Source organism: Aplidium turbinatum, chromosome 13 (genome assembly GCF_918807975.1).
Source record: "Aplidium turbinatum chromosome 13, kaAplTurb1.1, whole genome shotgun sequence".
Taxonomy (NCBI): Eukaryota; Metazoa; Chordata; class Ascidiacea; order Aplousobranchia; family Polyclinidae; genus Aplidium; species Aplidium turbinatum.
The window spans coordinates 8,479,164-8,500,876 of record NC_137484.1 but is presented as its reverse complement, the minus strand read 5'-3'; the positions used below and the strand labels follow the sequence as shown (position 1 = coordinate 8,500,876).

At 39.7% G+C, this 21,713-nt stretch overlaps 2 protein-coding genes across 2 annotated transcripts; both read right to left on the bottom strand.

Annotated features, from left to right (window-relative positions):
- Positions 1-246: 246 nt before the first annotated feature.
- On the bottom strand, positions 247-1,353 carry LOC145782424 (histone-lysine N-methyltransferase SETMAR-like). Its single transcript, XM_082594208.1, has one exon. The coding sequence runs from the start codon at positions 1,351-1,353 to the stop codon at positions 247-249; it is 1,107 nt and encodes a 368-aa protein (XP_082450334.1).
- Positions 1,354-19,992: 18,639 nt separating this feature from the next.
- On the bottom strand, positions 19,993-21,099 carry LOC145782423 (histone-lysine N-methyltransferase SETMAR-like). Its single transcript, XM_082594207.1, has one exon. It carries the CDS (start codon positions 21,097-21,099, stop codon positions 19,993-19,995), a length of 1,107 nt encoding a protein of 368 aa, XP_082450333.1.
- Between the last annotated feature and the right edge of the window lie 614 nt (positions 21,100-21,713).

Below are 21,713 nucleotides of genomic sequence, written 5' to 3'. Positions count from 1 at the left end.
TCAATTAACTCTTTGTAATCATCTCTTGGTGTTTTCTTGGAATGTGAGATAGCTTTCATTACTATCATCAGCTCTTATTTGTACTGTATACAGGGTGGTCCACAAAAATGTTGACACATTTTGTTTGTTCATAATTTCTACAAATCTGAAGATTTTTCAAAATCCTTTCAGCCGGAGATGGGTCATAGCTATAAGTTTTTGCCCTCAAAAGAACTTTTGAAAAAACGAACCGGTTTCTGAGTTATTTCAATATTTGATAATATGTTCGATCCATGCTCCTCGCTGCTGAATCATCGCTGCCACTCTCACATTGAAATTGTCCATCACCCTCCCTAACATGTCCCTTGGAATTCTTCTAATTTCTCTTCTAATGTTTTCCTTCAGTCTGTCAATGGTATCAGGATTGTTCTGGTAGACTCTATCGTTCAGATATCCCCAGAGGAAGTAGTCAGGAGGGTTAAGATCAGGTGAATATGGCGGCCAGGAGTTGTTGGTCCTCCTTGAAATCAATCGATCCCCAGGAAAGTACTGATGCAGATACTCAAGGGTACGATTGGAACAATGCGGTGGGGCACCGTCTTGCTGGAATACAGCTGTATTCAAGTCGGCCCCCCTTCTCCTCCTTACTGCTGGAATGAATTGTCGTCTGAGCAATTTGATGTAACGTTCAGTGTTAACAGTCACCTGGCATCCCTCGTCGTCCTCAAAAAAGTAGGGACCAAAAATGCCATTACGTCCTATTGCACACCAAACTGTGACTTTTGTTACACTCAAGGGTGCTTGCACATGCGCATGAGGCTGTGTTTCTGCCCAAAATCTCATATTTTGTTTGTTCACATGGCCACTCAAATGGAAGTGGGCCTCGTCGCTAAAGAGAAGCACATCCAAAAGACCGGGATTGTTCTCAATCCGTTCACTGGTTTGCTGACCAAATTCAAATCGTTCATCCTTGTTGGCTTGACTTTGAGTCTGAAGAAGCTGAATTTTGTATGGGAAAAGTTGCAAATCAGCATGAATAATTCTATTGACAGAAGATCTTGAAATCCCCACTTCCTGAGAAAGTCTTCTGGTGGATTTACGTGGAGACTTCTCCACACGAGTTCGAACATCGTGAACTTTTTCGGGGGTTCTTGCGGTGGAAGGTGGGCCACTATGGTTCTTATTGTTGTTAGTCACACTGCCAGTGTCTATAAACTTCTCCAACAAGCGTTTGATAGTGTTCCGAGACGGTGTTTTCCTTCCAGGAAAGTCATGACGAAGATGTCTCTGGGTCAAGATTACAGATTTTGTCAAAAAGTAATGTTCAATGATTTTTGTCCGCTCAGCCACTGAAAATTGATATCCCGGCTCCATACTGCTACACATAAAACTTATAGCTGTACTCTATAACCTACCTGAAAATCAAGAGGTAGAATTAATTTTTATGGAAATGACAGATAAACAAAATATGTCACATTTTTGTGGACCACCCTGTATATCAAGTTCAGGGTGAGCACTGAGCATCATCGATATACGAAAATGAAATTTTGTCTAAACCACTATACGACTAGTTGTTGAAGTTTTCTTTGAATCTTTAAAATATCATAACATCAGGAGATTTTGATGATTCTATTCGCAGGTTATTAAACACCCGGCCGACAATTTATTCACCTGCGTTATGTCTGTATTCATGCCACAATAACGATTTATTTAACTTATTTTGGATGGCAATACAGCTAGCTGTGATGTGGCCAGTATTGGAGCTGGTGGTATCAAACACCATAGCTCCCACCGATGCTTTGCAGTTCCAATCATCAAGTAGCTTTTCTGTTGCAGTACTGATCAATTCTCCCATAGGTTCTGATGAGCTAGCAGGCGACTTAGGCATTCCTAGTAGTTTAACGCCACTCGGACCAGAAACAAGGACAGGTAGCAGCCTTTCATCAATGACCTTTAAATTGAGGCTGGACATCAGCTTTCTATCCCAATGTAGGGATCTAGTCCCAGGTAACGGAGGTTGCCACTTTTCTTTAATGGCACTGGCAGTTTCTTTAGCTGTTTTGGTGCGATACCTCAGTGCCTGTGTAGTGTGTATAATTAAGGTTCACCTTTGATATCTCCACCACACGCAGTGATAAATTCCCTTATCATTATGGAAGCGGCCACAGGGCTAATTTTGTTCCTCAAACAACACCCAACTATCGAAGGGTATTTGAGGACATCATAAGGCACCCGAATCGTTGTGCCATCTTTGACGATGACACCTTTTGTAAGATGTTGGCAAAATAGCTTCAGTTTCAGAGACATTATCAGATGAAAAGTCTGCTGTTTCATCAAGTGTTGTGTCTATGAATTGTCTAACTTTTTCCAGTTTTCTTCCTTTTTAGCTAATTCTACAGAGTGCTGCTCGGTTCTATTTTTGTTTATTCTATTGTTACCATGTCTCGACCTGCAAATGTGGCAATCCTGTTTGTCATCATACTTTCTAAGAATTTGACATCTTCTTCCTCCTTAAGCAACTTGAACATGTTTTTAAGCCAAATTGGCAAAGTTTTGCTTAAAACATTCTGGAAATTTATTATTGCTGTATTGTGATCACGATCAGTGGCATTTATCTTTTGCAACTTTTTTAAATCTTAGTTGTAAAAATTAACAATTTTTCCATCCATCTTATTTCGGGTAATTGCGTTTATGTTTGCAAGTGAATATGATCTAACCATTTGATTAGCAACTTTTTTGACAGCTTCTCTTTTATTTCATGTTCCACCTGGATGCAATGCTTGTATTGCATCAGTGAAAGCAATACACCACTGCACTGCATGCACTTCTGTACATAGTTCATAGTATCGCCATAGTACATAGTTCCATGCTCTATGTTTCTGTAGGCTGAACTGAAATGAATTGAGAACATACAGCAAATCGTTGACCACATTAGTACATTAGCCTTATATATAGCGTATGTTGCTGCCTTGTTGTTCTGCCATGCTGATGGCAGATAGCCTCCCTCAAAGCAATGCCTCCAAGTCACATGTATTTACAAGCGGTATGAACATTACCTCACCTTGATCAATTGATCATATTCATGGCCTGTTGAGTAGATCCAAAATTGACTTAACATTGCTAAAAATGGCAATTTCTTTAGATTTTGCTATACGAAGCTGGAGGGTATGCACAGCACACCACTGCAGGAATTTGAACATGAAACTGGCACCCCAAGGGGTCAACCAATTTTTCTGAAACTTTGGATTTTTACTATTTATATGATATAGAACATTTGTTGAAAGGGCCAGAAAAATTGGGAGTCATAGGGGCATCAGCCTCACCCTAATCGCTATAACAACCAAACATTCTATCTTCATTCATTCTATTTGTAATCAAGGTAAGTGATGGAGCTAATGCTCTAACTTTTATTCAATGGTCGATACACAAATGAGAAAATGCAAGTGGTTTGTTGTACAATTTTTAGGTATATGATTGTTTTTATGTTAAGAACCAGTTGGATGATCAAATTGCATTCAAAATCATCGTGGCATGGACAAGGATTGATAAATTTAGAAGATGCAACAATGTGTAAACTGACGACTGTTATCAAAATCCAAATTGTATTGGCAATATTAGTTACCCATCATCACTATAACAACCAAACATTCTGTCTTCATTCATTCCATTTGTAATCAAAGTAAGTGATGGGGCTAATGCTCTAAATTTTATTCAATGGTCGATACAAATGAGAAAATGCAAGTGGTTTGTTGTACAACTTTTGGGAATATGATTGTTTTTGTGTTAAGAACCAGTTGGATGATAAAATTGCATTCAAAATCGTCGTGGCATGGACAAGAATTAATAAATTTAGAAGATGCAACAATGTGTAAACTGACGACTGTTATCAAAATCCAAATTGTATTGGCAATATTAGTTACCTATCATCACTATAACAACCAAACATTCTATCTTTATTCATTCTATTTGTAATCAAGGTAAGTGATGGAGCTAATGCTCTAAATTTTATTCAATGGTCGATACAAATGAGAGAATGCAAGTGGTTTGTTGTACAACTTTTAGGAATATGATTGGTTTTTTTGTTAAGAACCAGTTGGATGATCAAATTGCATTCAAAATCATCGTGACATGGACAAGGATTGATAAATTTAAAAGATGCAACAATGTGTACACTGACGACTGTTATCAAAATCGAAAGTGTATTGGCAATATTAGCTACCTAACCAGTTGGATGATCAAATTGCATTCGAAATCGTCGTGGCATGGACAAGGATTGATAAATTTAGAAGATGCAACAATGTGAAAACTGACGACTGTTATCAAAATCGAAATTGTATTGGCAATATTAGTTACCTATCATCACTATAACAACCAAACATTTTATCTTTATTCATTCCATTTGCAATCAAGGTAAGTGATGGAGCTAATGCTCTAACTTTTATTCAATGGTCGATACAGAACTGAGAAAATGCAAGTGGTTTGTTGTACAACGTTTAGGAATATGATTGTTTTTGTGTTAAGAACCAGTTGGATGATCAAATTGCATTCAAAATCATCCTGGCATGGACAAGGATTTATATACTAATAAAAAGATGCAACAAGGTGTACACTGACGACTGTTATCAAAATCCAAATTGTATTGGCAATATTAGTTACCCATCATCATTTCAACAACCAAACAATTCTATCTATGTTTATTCTATTTGTAATCAAGGTAAGTGATGGAGCTAATGCTCTAACTTTTATTCAACGGTCCAGACAAAATGAGAACATGCAAGTGGTTTATCGAACGACTGTTAGGAATATGATTGTTTTTTTGTTAAGAACCAGTTGGATGATCAAATTGCATTCAAAATCGTCGTGGCATGGACAAGGATTGATATACTACTAAGAAGATGCAACAATGTGTAAACTGACGACAGTTATCAAAATCCAAATTGTATTGGCAATATTAGTTACCTATCATCACTATAACAACCAAACATTCTATCTTCATTCATTTTATTTGTAATCAAGGTAAGTGATGGAGCTAATGCTCTAACTTTTTTTCAATGGTCGATACAAAATGACAATATACAAGTGGTTTATCGAACAACTTTTAGGAATATGATTGTTTTTTTGGAACCAGTTGGATGATCAAATTGCATTCAAAATCATCGTGGCATGAACAAGGATTGATAAACTAATAAGAAGATGCAACAATGTGTAAGTTGCGGACTGTTATCAAAATCCAAATTGTATTGGCAGTATTAGTTACCCATCATCACTATAACAACCAAACATTCTATCTTTATTTATTCTATTTGTAATCAAGGTAAGTGATGGAGCTAATGATTTAACTTTTATTCAATGGTCGATGCAAAAATAACAAAATGCAAGTGGTTTGATGTACAATTTTTAGGAATGTGATTGTTTTTTTATTAAGAACCAGTTCGATGATCATATTGCATTCAAAATAATCGTGGCATGGACAAGGATTGATAAATTTAGAAGATAAAACAATGTGTAAACTGACGACAGTTATCAAAATACCAATTGTATTGGCAATATTAGTTACCTATCATCATTATAACAACAAAACATTCTATCTTTATTCATTCTATTTGTAATCAAGGTAAGTGGTGGAGCTAATGCTCTAACTTTTATTCAATGGTCGATACACAAATGAGAAAATGCAAGTGGTTTGTTGTACAACTTTTAGGAATATGATTGTTTTTTTGTTAAAAACCAGTTGGATGATCAAATTGCATTTAAAATCATCGTGGCATGGACAAGGATTAATAAATTTAGAAGATAAAACAATGTGTAAACTGACGACAGTTATAAAAACACCAATTGTATTGGCAATATTAGTTACCTATCATCATTATAACAACCAAACATTCTATCTTTATTCATTCTATTTGTAATCAAGGTAAGTGATGGAGCTAATGCTCTAACTTTTATTCAATGGTCGATACACAAATGAGAAAATGCAAGTGGTTTGTTGTACAACTTTTAGGAATATGATTGTTTTTTTGTTAAGAACCAGTTGGATGATCAAATTGCATTTAAAATCATCGTGACATGGACAAGGATTGATAAATTTAAAAGATGCAACAATGTGTACACTGACGACTGTTATCAAAATCGAAAGTGTATTGGCAATGTTAGCTACCTAACCAGTTGGATGATCAAATTGCATTCAAAATCGTCGTGGCATGGACAAGGATTGATAAATTTAGAAGATGCAACAATGTGAAAACTGACGACTGTTATCAAAATCGAAATTGTATTGGCAATATTAGTTACCTATCATCACTATAACAACCAAACATTCTATCTTTATTCATTCCATTTGCAATCAAGGTAAGTGATGGAGCTAAAGCTCTAACTTTTATTCAATGGTCGATACAAAACTGAGAAAATGCAAGTGGTTTGTTGTACAACGTTTAGGAATATGATTGTTTTTTTGTTAAGAACCAGTTGGATGATCAAATTGCATTCAAAATCATCCTGGCATGGACAAGGATTGATAAATAAAAAGATGCAACAAGGTGTACACTGACGACTGTTATCAAAATCCAAATTGTATTGGCAATATTAGTTACCTATCATCATTTCAACAACCAAACAATTCTATCTATGTTTATTCTATTTGTAATCAAGGTAAGTGATGGAACTAATGCTCTAACTTTTGTTCAACGGTCCATACAAAATGAGAATATGCAAGTGGTTTATCGAACGACTGTTAGGAATATGATTGTTTATTTGTTAAGAACCAGTTGGATGATCAAATTGCATTCAAAATCATCGTGGCATGGACAAGGATTGATATACTACTAAGAAGATGCAACAATGTGTAAATTGACGACAGTTATCAAAATCCAAATTGTATTGGCAATATTAGTTACCTATCATCACTATAACAACCAAACATTCTATCTTCATTCATTTTATTTGTAATCAAGGTAAGTGATGGAGCTAATGCTCTAACTTTTTTTCAATGGTCGATACAAAATGACAATATACAAGTGGTTTATCGAACAACTTTTACGAATATGATTGTTTTTTTGTTAAGAACCAGTTGAATGATAAAATTGCATTCAAAATCATCGTGGCATGAACAAGGATTGATAAACTAATAAGAAGATGCAACAATGTGTAAGTTGCGGACTGTTATCAAAATCCAAATTGTATTGGCAATATTAGTTACCAATCATCACTATAACGACCAAACATTCTATCTTCATTTATTCTATTTGTAATCAAGGTAAGTGATGGAGCTAATGATTTAACTTTTATTCAATGGTCGATGCAAAAATAACAAAATGCAAGTGGTTTGATGTACAATTTTTAGGAATGTGATTGTTTTTTGTTAAGAACCAGTTGGATGATCAAATTGCATTCAAAATCATCGTGGCATGGACAAGGATTGATAAATTAATAAGAAGATGCAACAATGTGTAAGTTGACGACTGTTGACAAAATCCAAATTGTATTTGCAATATTAGTTACCTATCATCACTATAACAACCAAACATTCTATCTTTATTTATTCTATTTGTAATCAAGGTAAGTGATGGAGCTAATGCTCTAACTTTTATTCAATGCTCGTTACAGAACTGAGAAAATGCAAGTGGTTTGTTGTACAACTTTTAGGAATATGATTGTTTTTTTGTTAAGAACCAGTTGGATGATCAAATTGCATTCAAAATCATCGTGGCATGTACAAGGATTGATAAATTTAGAAGATGCAACAATGTGTAAACTGACGACTGTTATCAAAATCCAAATTGTATTGGCAATATTAGTTACCCATCATCACTATAACAACCAAACATTCTATCTTCATTCATTCATTCTATTCGTAATCAAGGTAAGTGATGGAGCTAATGCTCTAACTTTCATTCAATGGTCGATACAAAACTGAGAAAATGCAAGTGGTTTGTTGTACAACCTTTAGGAATATGATTGTTTTTGTGTTAAGAACCAGTTGGATGATCAAATTGCATTCAAAATCATCGTGGCATGGACAAGGATTGATAAATTTAAAAGACGTAATAATGTGTAAACTGACGACTGTTATCAAAATCCAAATTGTATTGGCAATATTAGTTACCAATCATCATTTCAACAACCAAACAATTCTATCTATGTTTATTCTATTTGTAATCAAGGTAAGTGATGGAGCTAATGCTCTAACTTTTATTCAACGGTCCATACAAAATGAGAATATGCAAGTGGTTTATCGAACGAATGTTAGGAATATGATTGTTTTTTTGTTAATAACCAGTTGGATGATCAAATTGCATTCAAAATCATCGTGGCATGAACAAGGATTGATAAACTAATAAGAAGATGCAACAATGTGTAAGTTGTGGACTGTTATCAAAATCCAAATTGTATTGGCAGTATTAGTTACCCATCATCACTATAACAACCAAACATTCTATCTTTATTTATTCTATTTGTAATCAAGGTAAGTGATGGAGCTAATGATTTAACTTTTATTCAATGGTCGATGCAAAAATAACAAAATGCAAGTGGTTTGATGTACAATTTTTAGGAATGTGATTGTTTTTTTGTTAAGAACCAGTTCGATGATCATATTGCATTCAAAATAATCGTGGCATGGACAAGGATTGATAAATTTAGAAGATAAAACAATGTGTAAACTGACGACAGTTATCAAAATACCAATTGTATTGGCAATATTAGTTACCTATCATCATTATAACAACAAAACATTCTATCTTTATTCATTCTATTTGTAATCAAGGTAAGTGATGGAGCTAATGCTCTAACTTTTATTCAATGGTCGATACACAAATGAGAAAATGCAAGTGGTTTGTTGTACAAAAAATGTAGCATACTTGCAAATCAATGACAAAACTGAGGAGACTAAAGAAAGAATTTAAAGAAAAAGTGAAGAGATTAGTAAGTGAGCCAGATGATTTAGTTGTTATTGCGAAAGTGCTGAAATAAATAAAGAAAAGGCTACAAAGAAAGCTTAAAGTTAGATTCAGATCACTGTTCTGTCGTGCGGATGCTTAGTTCCAAATCTCAGTCAAGAAAAGAAAGAATTTAAAGAAAAAGTGAGTTGTTCTGAAAACCCCCCCTTTTTTTTATCCCCACCCCCATCCTAGTTAACTATTTCCACCCCAATCAAACCCTGGGATCTGCAATTCCAGCCCGGGCTTGGTATCCCTATCTTTTCCCCCGAAGAACAAGGTTTAAGAAGAAAAGGAAAAACATTTCACAAGAAAGGAATCATATAAAACTGTAATTATTTATGTCGTGTTAATTGTGCACTACAGTAATTGCTATATGTTCATTATTTAACCTAAATTTAGCTTTATCGAGTTTTAAATTAATTCCCAGCCTATTTTTCCATTTCACTTTGTTGTTTCATTTTTAACCTTAATTCTAATCAGTTAGTATCTTGCTACTTAAATTAATTAATTCGTAGACTTGTGCCTCTATTGCAATAATAAATCCACCCGAAAATCCTTTTTTTACCCAATTTAAACACCCTTGTTCAGTTAATTTTCGAAATCTCGGCATTCAAACTCCTGCATTTGTAATCTAGTGTTGCCAGTTGTCTGCCAAATCTTCCTTTTCTTGCATCTGAAACACGCATCTTCCATAACTTCCTTTCTCCTTGAAGTGTTCACTTGAATCATAACCTTATCTTGTTAATATTCTATACCGTATAATTTGAACAATAATCCTCTCTTTATCTTTAAAGTCTTTTAAACAATTATTAATATCGATCCTAACTAATCGTACTTCAAATCAAAGGGTCACTCTATTTGTTGGTTTAAGTTTTCAGTAGTGACGTCACAATTGACTTTTTAGTCAATTGTTCTCAAAGCATTTTTTAACCTCCTAGCTCATCAAACTTATTTGCAGTACCGTAATTAACTGATATTCAAAGCCTAATTCTAATTGCATTTAGTAACGTTGAGTATGTAAAAAAAAAATAATTATCAAATTTTAAGTAGTAACCTCTGATTCAACCCTCTTGTAACCCGCCAGTAGTTCTTTGTTTTTGTAATCCGTTACTTTCAATTTCTAAACTTTGAGCTGTCGCTGTAAACTCCGAAACATCTTAAACTTAACCAACTTTTTATATATTATATTTATACATTTTCTACTGAATATGTCACGCCATTTAAGTCGCACAGGTTCAAAGACTTTTCAAGATAACCTGGCCGGTGTTGATTTTACCTCCCCGTCTGCTGAGTCCACTAGTTTAGGCTGGCCGACGAGGAAGCAGGTTCCTGTGAGTGGGCACTCAGTCCCACTCAACCCAGATGGTGAAGCCTCACCGGTAGACTCTATTGCTTTCACGAACTCGTTGCTTCGTCGTGGCGACGAGTGTCCGATCCGTGATCCCACACCACACAGTGGCTTACCTGTCGCATGCCACGAGTCAGCTCCACTATATCTGAGGTCGAATAGACTGCAGTCCGTCTGCCCTATTTGCCTCACCCTCCCCAATCTATTCCCCCTTCTCTGTCCTTTCTCCACTTGCAGGAGGGCATCTCGACCTTACCGAGATGTGCAGGCGTATCAGGACCATATGCGAGCATTCCATGGTTCGCGCGCCGAGTTCCTGATCACCTGTAGCAGGTGCTGCCGTGTTCTCCCTCGAGCTTACAAGCTGGATGGGGCCTTAGAGCACTGGCGATCCTGCCCCAAGGGCCTTCAATTGCCAACCTGCCTTCCCTGGCCGAGCAATGACCCGACGCCGTCGGAGAGCCAAACCAGGCCCCCTATGATGACCAAGCCTGGGCCTTCCTACGCCTCTGTTGTTAGGCATGGAAGGCGCCGGCCCTCGACTGCAGGCGCATCGGTCGAGGGGTCATCCCTTCCTTCCTCTTCCTCTGTCATCCGCTCTCAAGTCTTCTGGCACCAAGACCTGGAAAGCACTTCCACTTTGCCCCCCCCACCTGACTTTATACCAGAACTTTTCCGTACTGTTCTATCCCGTTCAGGCAAGACTTCGCTCAGCCCAGCTGATGCTGACAGCTTGCCTGACCTAGATGTGCTGTTTCTTCCTCGCCTGTCTTCGGCCGGACCTGGGTCGGAAAGTGGGGACTCTTCCGACTCGTCCGACTCTTCGAACAGCAAATCTCTTTCCTCTTCCTCCACTTCCTCGCCTGATAGCCCAACCACGGACGGTTACGGCCCTACTGTCAGTGCGAATCCTTTTCTATATGCACCTCTACGCAAGCCGACCTCCACCGGAGCCGTGGCAGTGGACTCGCTCGGTTTATCCAAGCCGGCTTCGCGCCCATCTTCTCTGCCTCGGACGGCTACCACCGGAGCTGAAGCTGGGGACTCAATCAGCTCTTCCAAGCCGCCCATGCAGACCTCTTCTTCCAAGTCTCTCCAACACTACCCATCTCACTCCTCCTTATCTTTTAATCCTGTTTCCATCTGTCCTATACAATCTTGTACCTCGACGCTGTCTGCCGAAGCCCGACCCTTTACCCCACCTACCCAAACCACCCACAATGAATTCCATTCCACTATCTCTTCCCAAACCTTGACTCGACCCCGAAGCGACACCATGGCATGCAACCAAGCCACGCATGACCCCGGACTCCCACAGACTACCCCAGGGATGTCCATCACACCCAACACTCAACGATCCATCCAAGACCCTGTTGAACCGGTCAGGGAAAGTAAGACGAAGAGCTCCAGGCGGGCTCTTTGCAGTTTAGTGAACCTTACTTTAGCGGGTGGCATAAATTTCGACCAGTTCTGCATTGAATTGGAAGAGTGGACCGCTGGCACTTCGCCGCCCAAGAGGACACGTCCTCGCAAACCACGCTTCAATCGTGGCGCCCGGGCTCGCGCGGCTCGCCGTCGTTCGAACGGGGGTTCTCCTCGGTCGGACGGCGGGGGTTCGCGCGGGAACGGAGCCCGATATCGTAGGGGAGTGGAGTTGCGAGCCGCCTTCTCGCGGGACGCGAAGGGAACGGTCCGTCGGATCGTTGAAGGAAAAAACTGCGACCTTCACTGCGAAATTCCCCCTCAAGAAATTGAGGAGAGATTTCGACGTGACATGGCCGCTCCTAAAGCTGGGAGTTGCTCGCAGATACCTGAGTGGATGAACGCCCACCGTTACGAGTATGGCAATGTAAACCTCTCCCTCATCGATGACGGTGAAGGTCCCATTACGGCCCGGGAGGTGGAGGCGGTCCTCCAGTCGCTTGATGTCGGTTCCGCCCCTGGTTCTGACGGATTGTCCTACGGTTTCTGGAAGACCCTGGATCCAAGAGGGGGACTCTTGGCCAGCCTTTTCGAGACCTGCCGGATCAACCGTCGTGTACCGGACCAGTGGAGAACCAGCAGGATCACACTCATATGCAAAGACCCTGAGGGTGATCTGCACGACGTCAGCAACTGGCGGCCCATCTCCATCTGCCGAAACATATATAAGATTTACGCCGCCGTATTGGCCCGACGCCTGCAGCGATGGGCGGTGGAGGGGAATGTTATCAGCCGAGAGCAAAAGGGATTCATGCCCACGGAGGGCGTCTACGAGCATGTGTTCATGCTCGACACCATCCTCTCGGATGCACAGTCACGCAAAAGGCCTGTGTCGGTTGCGTTTCTGGACATTCGAAACGCCTTTGGCAGTGTCCGGCACGAATGCATAGCCGAGGTCCTGCGTCATTTCGACGCCCCCACAGACCTTATTGAGTGCATCTCCGACATATACGTCGCTAACACCTGCACCGTCCGCTGTGGCAATGGTGAAACCGACCGTATCCCTGTGGGGCGGGGAGTCCGTCAGGGCTGCCCGTTGTCTGGGCTGCTATTCAATTTGGTCATCGAGGTGCTCCTCAGGGGCGTCCGTGACAAAACGGATTGCGGCTACAACCTTCCTGCTAAAGAAGACATTAAAGTACGTTGTATGGCATATGCGGACGACATCTGTCTCGTTTCTTCCGATCGCGAGCAGATGATCTCCCTCTTATCTACTACTGATCCCTTCTCTTCCTGGTCCGGGCTACGGTTCAACCCACGCAAGTGTGGCACCTTATCCTATAGGAAAGCGTCGGCGTCCCGTCTGCGGGTCGACCCGGAACCTTTCTCCCTAGCCGGGGAGGAAATCCGAGTCATCCCCAAAGGCGAAACGTACAAATATCTTGGCGCTCGAACCGGTTACGCCTCGGATGCGTCCCTTACCCAACCTTTCATCTCCACCCTGGAGAAACACATTTCCTCTTTAATGAAATCTTTCCTTACTCCAAGCCAGAAACTTCTGGCACTTAATTCTATCATTCTTCCGTCCGCGTCATACCATCTGCGAGTGCGGCGCTTCAGACAGTATGAGCTTCTGAAGCTCGATCGATTGGTATTGCAGTGTTTGAAGGTGGCGTGGCGTCTTCCCAGGTGGGCGTGCAGCGCTTTCTTTTACTGTAAGCCTGCATTGGGGGGCTTTGGTGTGTTGAATCTGTGTCGCGAAAGCGACACGCTTTCGATAGCCTAGGCCTTCAAGATGCTGACGTCTCCTGACGACCGTGTCTCTGCCATCGCTTTCGGGCAGCTTAGGCGTTGTGCCAGTCTGAGGTTCGGCACTCCAGATCCTACCCCGTGCCAGCTAGCCAGTTACTTGAATAAGGACCCCCCACCTGAAGGTGCCCGTTCTCGACCGTGCCCAACAGGCGAAAGCTTGTGGGGCCGCGTCCCGGCGGCTACCCGTCGTCTAAATGTACGTTGGTCCGCACGCCCGGATGGCGGTCTCGAGTTGACCGCGGGGAGCTCCAAAATCACCCCTCCCATAAGAAAAAAAGTGATTCCGACCCTCCACCAACACAATGACTTGTGGTGGAGGAGACAGTGGGAATCCAAACCTGACCAAGGCAAGACGGTCAGTGCCCACTGTCTGTCCGGATTTTCGAATTCTTGGACTCGGCGCCCGGAGCTCCTGGATCACGCGAACCGTGCATTTGCTTATAAAGCCCGCCTAAACCTACTTCCCTTGAAATCAAAACCAAGCCATGGCCACCCATATAAACCTGCCATATGTCGCGCGTGTGGGAAAGCGGAAGAGACTCTCCCTCATATATTGAACCACTGCCCTACCGTGATGCCTGTTGTCACGGAACGACACAATTCAGTATTGTGGGAGATCGTGAAGCATGTACCTGCCGAATGGCAACCCTTGCTTACCATAGATAGTACGGTTCCACAACACGTGGAAGCGGGCGGTGCTGATCTGCGCCCTGACATTGTCCTGCAACGCCCTGACGGTGTCACGGTTGTATGTGACGTCACTTGCCCGTTCGACTACGGCGCGGATTCCCTTCGAAAAGCCGCCGACAGGAAACACGACAAGTACGGCGAGTTATGTGTAAACATATTGGAAGACAGGAAGCGCCCTTGCAGGGACGTCCTGTCACTTCCGTTTGTCGTAGGCTCCCTCGGGAGCTATGCTCCGTTGAGCTCTCGGGCTTTGGCGGCCTTGGGTGTTCCTGCTCGTGGGGTAGCAGAGGTGGCTAGAAAAGTGGCCTCCCTCTCAATCGAAGGTTCCCTCCGTGTCTGGAAAGCTTGGAACGCCGGGCTCACTCGTGGAGGGGCTACGTCATAGAAAAGACGATTCCAGCGATCAGAAGCTCAATTCCCCAACAGCAGAAGCTATGCAGTAAGCATCCGAGCGCGCAAGACAGCAAACCTCAAAACCCGCCAGTAATTGTGTGACGTCATAGTATGTTAAATCCATTGTTTCATTATCAATTTACCTGTAAACAATTGTCGTTTCATCAGCATGCTGCAGCTCAATGAAGAATACAATCATCATCAATAAAATAAAATAGCAATATATGAATTAAGTATATATTGCATATCGTGAATGGACTCATATCATCATCAATGACGTAATATCATTAACAACACTGGATCTGTATTTTCTAATTTCAATATTTTAGATTATCACACACTACCTTCTCCCGATATGCTGCTCTTTCCCGCTCGGATCAACCTTGCGTTGCTTTTAACTCATCGATAATCATGATTTCCCGATCAACTCGATGCAACCTCCAAAGTTTCATCCCACTATTCTATATTTTTCCTGGTAACGTAGCCTAGTCATATCTACGCTTCGATCGCTAGTCCCCCCGACCCATCTGGGCGAACCTGCCTCAACGTCTGGCCAGTGCACACCCGTGCTCGTTGGTTCAACGTCAACACTTTTTCGGTAGGTAAAGCATACAATATATTCCCACTTATCATCTTTTTTTTACACCAATTAATTGAGCCTTTGCTCCAGATTTTATATAATTTTCGTCTCCCACGAGTATTCAAATCGTCCTTGTAGCTAAGCTTCTCTTCCTCGTGGGAGACCCCAAAGTTTATCCGCTCTGCCTACGGGCAGACCGGGTATAGGAGTCAAACGTACCTGTGTTACGGTCACGTGATGGAGACGTGGGCGCTGCCTGGCTTTATAAAACTTCTGTCGCCCGGCCCGTCGTGAGCTGACCTTTTTGCGTTTGCAGAAAGCAAATCCCGTCTCCCTGGCCCGTTCCGCCATTCTAACTTTTGCGGACGAGTCGCACAAAAATCTCGATCCACACTTTCCTTCCACAGGTACCTAGACTCCCCAGCCTGGCCCCCGCGACCTAAGCTGGTGGACTTCCCTTCCGGGTGCATCGCCACCCCATAATCACGCCGCTCCCCGCCTTCACGGGGCGTGGCAGGCCGGTTCTTTAAAGTCTCTGACCTGGCTATGTTTATTGTGTTCTTCTCGCCGTGTCAATTATTTTGTACTCGTGCGTCGTTGACCAAAATAAAACAGTTCATCATCTCAGCTAATGCTCTACCTTTTATTCAATGGTCGATACAAAACTAAGAAAATGCAAGTGGTTTGTTGTACAACTTTTAGGAATATGATTGTTTTTTTGTTAAGAACCAGTTGGATGATCAAATTGCATTTAAAATCATCGTGGCATGGACACGGATTGATAAATTTAGAAGATAAAACAATGTGTAAACTGACGATTGTTATCAAAATACCAATTGTATTGGCAATATTAGTTACCTATCATCACTATAACAACCAAACATTCTATCTTTATTCATTCCATTTGTAATCAAGGTAAGTGATGGAGCTAATGCTCTAACTTTTATTCAATGGTCGATACAAAACTGAGAAAATGCAAGTGGTTTGTTGTACAACCTTTAGGAATATGATTGTTTTTGTGTTAAGAACCAGTTGGATGATCAAATTGCATTCAAAATCATCGTGGCATGGACAAGGATTGATAAATTTAAATGACGCAACAATGTGTAAACTGACGACTGTTATCAAAATCCAAATTGTATTGGCAATATTAGTTACCAATCATCATTTCAACAACCAAACAATTCTATCTATGTTTATTCTATTTGTAATCAAGGTAAGTGATGGAGCTAATGCTCTAAATTTTATTCAATGGTCCATACAAAATGAGAATATGCAAGTGGTTTATCGAACAAATGTTAGGAATATGATTGTTTTTTTGTTAATAACCAGTTGGATGATCAAATTGCATTCAAAATCATCGTGGCATGGACAAGGATTGATATACTAATAAGAAGATGCAACAATGTGTAAACTGACGACTGTTATCAAAATCCAAATTGTATTGGCAATATTAGTTACCTATCATCACTATAACAACCAAACATTCTATCTTCATTCATTCTATTCGTAATCAAAGTAAGTAATGGAGCTAATGCTCTAACTTTTATTCAATGGTCGATACAAAACTGAGAAAATGCAAGTGGTTTGTTGTACAACCTTTAGGAATATGATTGTTTTATTGTTAAGAACCAGTTGGATGATCAAATTGCATTCAAAATAATCGTGGCATGGACAAGGATTGATATACTAATAAGAAGATGCAACAATGTGTAAACTGACGACAGTTATCAAAATCGAAATTGTATTGGCAATATTAGTTACCTATCATCACTATAACAACCAAACATTCAATCTTCATTCATTCTATTCGTATTCAAGGTAAGTGATGGAGCTAATGCTCTACCTTTTATTCAATGGTCGATACAAAACTAAGAAAATGCAAGTGGTTTGTTGTACAACCTTTAGGAATATGATTGTTTTTTTGTTAAGAACCAGTTGGATGATCAAATTGCATTTAAAATCATCGTGGCATGGACAAGGATTGATAAATTTAGAAGATAAAACAATGTGTAAACTGACGATTGTTATCAAAATACCAATTGTATTGGCAATATTAGTTACCTATCATCACTATAACAACCAAACATTCTATCTTCATTCATTCTATTTGTAATCAAGGTAAGTGATGGAGCTAATGCTCTAACTTTTATTCAATGGTCGATACACAAATGAAAAAATGCAAGTGGTTTGTTGTACAATTTTTAGGTATATGATTGTTTTTATGTTAAGAACCAGTTGGATGATCAAATTGCATTTAAAATCATCGTGGCATGGACAAGGATTGATAAATTTAAACGATGCAACAATGTGTAAACTGACGACTGTTATCAAAATCGAAAGTGTATTGGCAATATTAGCTACCTATCATCACTATAATAACCAAACATTCTATCTTCATTCATTCTATTTGTAATCAAGGTAAGTGATGGAGCTAATGCTCTAAATTTTATTCAATGCTCTTTACAAAACTGAGAAAATGCAAGTGGTTTGTTGTACAACTTTTAGGAATATGATTGTTTTTTTGTTAAGAACCAGTTGGATGATCAAATTGCATTCAAAATCGTCGTGGCATGGACAAGGATTGATAAATTTAGAAGATGCAACAATGTGTAAACTGACGACTGATATCAAAACCGAAATTGTATTGGCAATATTAGTTACTTATCATCACTATAACAACCAAACATTCTATCTTTATTCATTTCATTTGCAATCAAGGTAAGTGATGGAGCTAATGCTCTAACTTTTATTCAATGGTCGATACAAAACTGAGAAAATGCAAGTGGTTTGTTGTACAACTTTTAGGAATATGATTGTTTTTGTGTTAAGAACCAGTTGGATGATCAAATTGCATTCAAAATCATCGTGGCATGGACAAGGATTGATAAATAAAAAGATGCAACAAGGTGTACACTGACGACTGTTATCAAAATCCAAATTGTATTGGCAAAATTAGTTACCCATCATCACTATAACAACCAAACATTCTATCTTCATTCATTCATTCTATTTGTAATCAAGGTAAGTGATGGAGCTAATGCTCTAACTTTCATTCAATGGTCGATACAAAACTGAGAAAATGCAAGTGGTTTGTTGTACAACTTTTAGGAATATGATTGTTTTTTTGTTAAGAACCAGTTGGATGATCAAATTGCATTGAAAATCATCGTGGCATGGACAAGGATTGATAAACTAATAAGAAGATGCAACAATGTGTAAGCTGACGACTGTTATCAAAATCCAAATTGTATTGGCAATATTAGTTACCTATCATCACTATAACAACCAAACATTCAATCTTCATTCATTCTATTCGTAATCAAGGTAAGTGATGGAGCTAATGCTCTACTTTTTATTCAATGGTTGATACAAAACTAAGAAAATGCAAGTGGTTTGTTGTACAACTTTTAGGAATATGATTGTTTTTTTGTTAAGAACCAGTTGGATGATCAAATTGCATTTAAAATCATCGTGGCATGGACAAGGATTGATAAATTTAGAAGATAAAACAATGTGTAAACTGACGATTGTTATCAAAATACCAATTGTATTGGCAATATTAGTTACCTATCATCACTATTAGGGTGAGGCTGGTGCCCCTTAAAAATTAAAAACTTGAGCTAGTCATTCGGCCCTTTGTATATATGTTCTACAGCCTCTCTACAATCACTATTTAAAAAAAAAGATGTAAAAAATTAGCATTTAAGGGTGCCAGTTTTGATCTAAAAATTTGAAAAAAATGTCATTTTTGTTAAAAAAACCCACATAAAGTGCGTTTCTAATACAATCAAAAATTTGTTTTGCCAAAAGGCACTTTATTGTCAGTACCATTTTTCACAGTTTGATGTTGTTGAAAAGACCCAAGGATAAAATAGGAATAATTTATGAAGTCAATTTTAGTCGTTTTCTTTGGTTAGAGAAAGAGATTTGGTTCTGCTCATGTTCCACAACTTGCAGCACGTTTTGAAAGTTTTCTTCCAGCCTATATCCACTGATAAAATCACTTGTGAGCTTAACACCTCTTTTTGAACAATCGTTGGTAACCAGCAGAGATTTGATAACATATTTGGCATTAAAAAAATTGATATCCGTTTTAAGACCGTTTTCCACGAGCAGACAGGCTTATACAAAAGCTCTGTGTTAATGTTCAGCAATTCAAAGAAAGACCAAGAGTCTCGTTCGAACCAATCCTTGTATGTAATTGAGTAGGTGAAAGTGCAAATATCAGGAAACTGTGGTTTTCCAAACCCAGTGCTGTATCTTTTTAAGGGTTTTGATGCTTTCTCAAAAGACAGCAGTTCTGTAGCTTTGCTTGTCATTTTCATTTGCTTTGTCACTGAACAAGATCACAGGAAAGATTCTGCTGTCAGATACTAAAGATGTTTTTTGAAAGCAAATAAAGCTGACTCTGCAATTTCTTTATCAATTTCTTTAACATGAAAAAACACAACAAATTTTACAAAACGTTGAATTTTCTACAGTTGTTTTGGGGTACATCTGGCTTTATGCATTGCCCCACAGCTCAAGAACCTGGACTTTTTGTGTACATCGGAGATGTCTGCTTGTAGGTAGAAGGCTGTGAGCTCAATTAACTCTTTGTAATCATCTCTTGGTGTTTTCTTGGAATGTGAGATAGCTTTCATTACTATCATCAGCTCTTATTTGTACTGTATACAGGGTGGTCCACAAAAATGTGACACATTTTGTTTGTTCATAATTTCTACAAATCTGAAGATTTTTCAAAATCCTTTCAGCCGGAGATGGGTCATAGCTATAAGTTTTTGCCCTCAAAAGAACTTTTGAAAAAACGAACCGGTTTCTGAGTTATTTCAATATTTGATAATATGTTCGATCCATGCTCCTCGCTGCTGAATCATCGCTGCCACTCTCACATTGAAATTGTCCATCACCCTCCCTAACATGTCCCTTGGAATTCTTCTAATTTTTCTTCTAATGTTTTCCTTCAGTCTGTCAATGGTATCAGGATTGTTCTGGTAGACTCTATCGTTCAGATATCCCCAGAGGAAGTAGTCAGGAGGGTTAAGATCAGGTGAATATGGCGGCCAGGAGTTGTTGGTCCTCCTTGAAATCAATCGATCCCCAGGAAAGTACTGATGCAGATACTCAAGGGTACGATTGGAACAATGCGGTGGGGCACCGTCTTGCTGGAATACAGCTGTATTCAAGTCGGCCCCCCTTCTCCTCCTTACTGCTGGAATGAATTGTCGTCTGAGCAATTTGATGTAACGTTCAGTGTTAACAGTCACCTGGCATCCCTCGTCGTCCTCAAAAAAGTAGGGACCAAAAATGCCATTACGTCCTATTGCACACCAAACTGTGACTTTTGTTACACTCAAGGGTGCTTGCACATGCGCATGAGGCTGTGTTTCTGCCCAAAATCTCATATTTTGTTTGTTCACATGGCCACTCAAATGGAAGTGGGCCTCGTCGCTAAAGAGAAGCACATCCAAAAGACCGGGATTGTTCTCAATCCGTTCACTGGTTTGCTGACCAAATTCAAATCGTTCATCCTTGTTGGCTTGACTTTGAGTCTGAAGAAGCTGAATTTTGTATGGGAAAAGTTGCAAATCAGCATGAATAATTCTATTGACAGAAGATCTTGAAATCCCCACTTCCTGAGAAAGTCTTCTGGTGGATTTACGTGGAGACTTCTCCACACGAGTTCGAACATCGTGAACTTTTTCGGGGGTTCTTGCGGTGGAAGGTGGGCCACTATGGTTCTTATTGTTGTTAGTCACACTGCCAGTGTCTATAAACTTCTCCAACAAGCGTTTGATAGTGTTCCGAGACGGTGTTTTCCTTCCAGGAAAGTCATGACGAAGATGTCTCTGGGTCAAGATTACAGATTTTGTCAAAAAGTAATGTTCAATGATTTTTGTCCGCTCAGCCACTGAAAATTGATATCCCGGCTCCATACTGCTACACATAAAACTTATAGCTGTACTCTATAACCTACCTGAAAATCAAGAGGTAGAATTAATTTTTATGGAAATGACAGATAAACAAAATATGTCACATTTTTGTGGACCACCCTGTATATCAAGTTCAGGGTGAGCACTGAGCATCATCGATATACGAAAATGAAATTTTGTCTAAACCACTATACGACTAGTTGTTGAAGTTTTCTTTGAATCTTTAAAATATCATAACATCAGGAGATTTTGATGATTCTATTCGCAGGTTATTAAACACCCGGCCGACAATTTATTCACCTGCGTTATGTCTGTATTCATGCCACAATAACGATTTATTTAACTTATTTTGGATGGCAATACAGCTAGCTGTGATGTGGCCAGTATTGGAGCTGGTGGTATCAAACACCATAGCTCCCACCGATGCTTTGCAGTTCCAATCATCAAGTAGCTTTTCTGTTGCAGTACTGATCAATTCTCCCATAGGTTCTGATGAGCTAGCAGGCGACTTAGGCATTCCTAGTAGTTTAACGCCACTCGGACCAGAAACAAGGACAGGTAGCAGCCTTTCATCAATGACCTTTAAATTGAGGCTGGACATCAGCTTTCTATCCCAA